The following is a 2,810-nucleotide window of genomic DNA, read 5'->3' on the forward strand; positions in this document are numbered from 1 at the left end:
AACTTTCCTTTTGTGGCTAAATGAATACAATGTAAATGAACAACTTTTATTTTAATTTATTAAACCCTGTAAAGCCCACACCATGAAATAACTGACAGAACATTCCAATTCTTTGAAACTGGAGCCTTTATTGGTCCCTCTGAACAAACAAAAACTTTTTTTTTTTCAAATATCATTTTCCATATACGAGTTTCATTTTGTATCATATTTGATACATCGGGTCACAATGCTCAAAGATAATTTTTTCTTGAACAAACAAAAACATAATAAAACATAAATAATTGTTAATTCCAAACATAAAAAGTGCTACAACAATGCAGCAATAACAAATCCACCAATGGAACTGGCAGGGTGGCAGTCTCGAGAACATAACATTTCAGTCATTTTCTACACATATTGTGGCTCACAACCTTTTTATTTTGCATTATGATAGGCTTGGAAACAGTTTCTGTCCTTGTTCAGACAAAGATGCACTCTGCATTTCTCACAGAACACATGGGCAAAGTGGCCCACACAGTGCTTGCATCTCTGTCGGGTTTCCCATGTTGGGAAATGATTGAGGCCATCCTTTCTCACATCAGGGGGCAACTCAGAGGTTTTAATCCTCCTAGGAGGGGATGGCGTTGCTTCCGGAGAGGACAAAGGTCTGCCACACTTTTTGACCTTTCGTGCACTTGTGAGGGCAGTGGCAACAGAGGCCTGAAACCTTCGCAGGGGCAGGTGTTTCTGTCTGGGCTGCAGTTTCTCCAGGTCTCTTCTGTAGCAGATCCATGCATTGATTACTGCCACTGTGATGGTGTGCCACCAAATATAGATGTACCATCTTTGGGATCTGAAGCTGAACTTGTACAGTGCAGAAAGCATATCAAGAAGGTCAATGCCTCCCATAAACCTGTTGTAAGTGTCAACAATGGCCGGTCTGGGAACCATTATGTGGGTTTTGGCTTTTCGATCCCAAAGGTTCACACTGCCCAGTGGTTCAACACCAACAAAAGAAGAGAGCAGGTTCACAGCTTTGTTGTCATACCGTCTCACAATGATGTCGTTTTCCTGGTTTACTCTGAAATGCAGTGACCCTCTTCCCTTTTTCTTCAGTTCTTTCTCATCCATCAGTTGGCAATTCTTCACCCTGTTCATTCGGACTGTGCCTATGTANTAGANTCCTCTTTGTTTCAAGTGCCAATGGAACTGACGTAAAGAAATTGTCAGCAAAAACTTTGTGATTCTTTCCTGCTGGCAGGGTTGAGGTCATTTTCAGGACAACATCTCCTGTAGCACCAACATCAGATTTCTCTTGGTCAAGATTTCCTCCCCTTTGGCACACATCAAAGTCATATAGATAGCCACTTTGCCCACCACGTCCCCACATCTTGAACCCCCACTTGTGAGGTTTTCCTGGCATGTAGCACCGTAGATGTGATTTTCCTTTGAAAGGCACCATGATTTAGTCAACAGCGTGACATTCTTCAGGTGGTATGGAAAGAAAGCGTTAGCGTAGTTTCTCCAACCATGGCCTGAGTTTCCACACTTTATCTTGTTTTGCATCCTCAGACACATTGAGGTTATTCTGAAAGTGAATCACTGTCAGCAAATCCAGGAATCAACCCCTTGACATCACATCACAAACTGGGGGGTACCTTGTCTCCATCTCCCAGTAAGCTCGTACGTTGGGCATCTGTACTAACCCCATGTGCATATACATACCCAGAAGTTGCTCAATTTCTTGGGCATTTGTGTTAACTGACATTCCATTTTTCTGCACACTGTACAAGTTTGTTTCTTCTGCAATTTCTTGTAGCATGTCCTCAGTCACAAAATATTTGAAGTACTGACATGGTGTCCAGTCAAGCCTCTCTTCAGAGTCTTCCTCAACAGGTTCCACAAACTCAGGAGACGGGGCTTCAAACTGTTTTTTTCCCCAGCGATACTCCTTCCTTTTCACTTTGCTCTTTCCCGACTGCTTTGGTGTTTTGTCCTTTGGGATTTCTGGTGCTTCATCATCATCATCCTTATCTGGGTTTTCCTCTTCTTCATCATCTCCGCTATCTGGGTGTTCCTCAATCCTTGCAGGAGTCCATTCCTTATCCTCATCCTCCCCTAGCTGCTCGATGTCACTTGAATTCCCATCCATAATCATATTCAGAATATCTTCAACAGTGTATGTCTTTGCCATCTAAAAAAAACACACAGGCACAAAAAACAGTGTTTATTTTATCTTTGAATTGGTCAGTTTTCAATGAAAATAAGCAAAAGGTGCAAGTTGCATATCTATTTTTAAGCTATAAATGTACCAAATTATGAACATGCAAACATCTCATTAGTTTATATGAAAAAAAGACTGTACATTGCTTGATGTGATGTAAAATACATGAAGTACAATAAAAAAGACAATTGACTGAGTTTTCGAGTTAACTGACCCACTGTATCAAATTTGATACATCACTTTTCAACACGGTTTTACAAAACGATTATGATAAAATACTAAGTAATTTTACATTGCATCAACTCAGTAAGTGTTCCTATTGATAGTTCACCCCAAAACAATTTTTTTTTCTTACCTTAGCCTTCTAAAATTGGCAAAGTTTTCCTGCTGAAAACGCATGTGTCCCAGTCCTTTGCCATGGCAGTCTTGTAGTATCAGTGGAAAGGCCTCTGGTGAGAAAGTTACTGCCCCCTGTTGGATTATCAGTGCACTACATGTGTCTAATTGTATACATCGGGTTTTTTAGGGAAATAAATGTCACACTGCTCATTTGGAGGTCTCAAAAACTCATGTATCATATATGATACGTTTGGCGTTATAGGGTTAA

At 40.6% G+C, this 2,810-nt stretch overlaps 1 protein-coding gene across 1 annotated transcript in view; it reads right to left on the minus strand.

The window, feature by feature from the left end:
• The window catches only part of LOC106958230 (uncharacterized), a gene marked incomplete at its 3' end in the record, with an annotated part of 27,378 nt that extends 24,574 nt beyond the window's left edge, over nt 1-2,804 (minus strand). Inside the window, exons 1-3 of the mRNA XM_015050019.1 lie at nt 2,559-2,804; nt 1,638-2,173; nt 489-1,165 (exon numbers count right to left, since the gene is read on the minus strand). Of these exons, the coding sequence (XP_014905505.1) occupies nt 489-1,165; nt 1,638-2,173 (1,213 nt within the window). The remainder of the gene's footprint in view (nt 1-488; nt 1,166-1,637; nt 2,174-2,558) is intronic.
• Between the last annotated feature and the right edge of the window lie 6 nt (nt 2,805-2,810).

Source organism: Poecilia latipinna, unplaced genomic scaffold (genome assembly GCF_001443285.1).
Source record: "Poecilia latipinna isolate Pla-1442-1.1 unplaced genomic scaffold, P_latipinna-1.0 Scaffold971, whole genome shotgun sequence".
NCBI classification, from domain to species: Eukaryota; Metazoa; Chordata; class Actinopteri; order Cyprinodontiformes; family Poeciliidae; genus Poecilia; species Poecilia latipinna.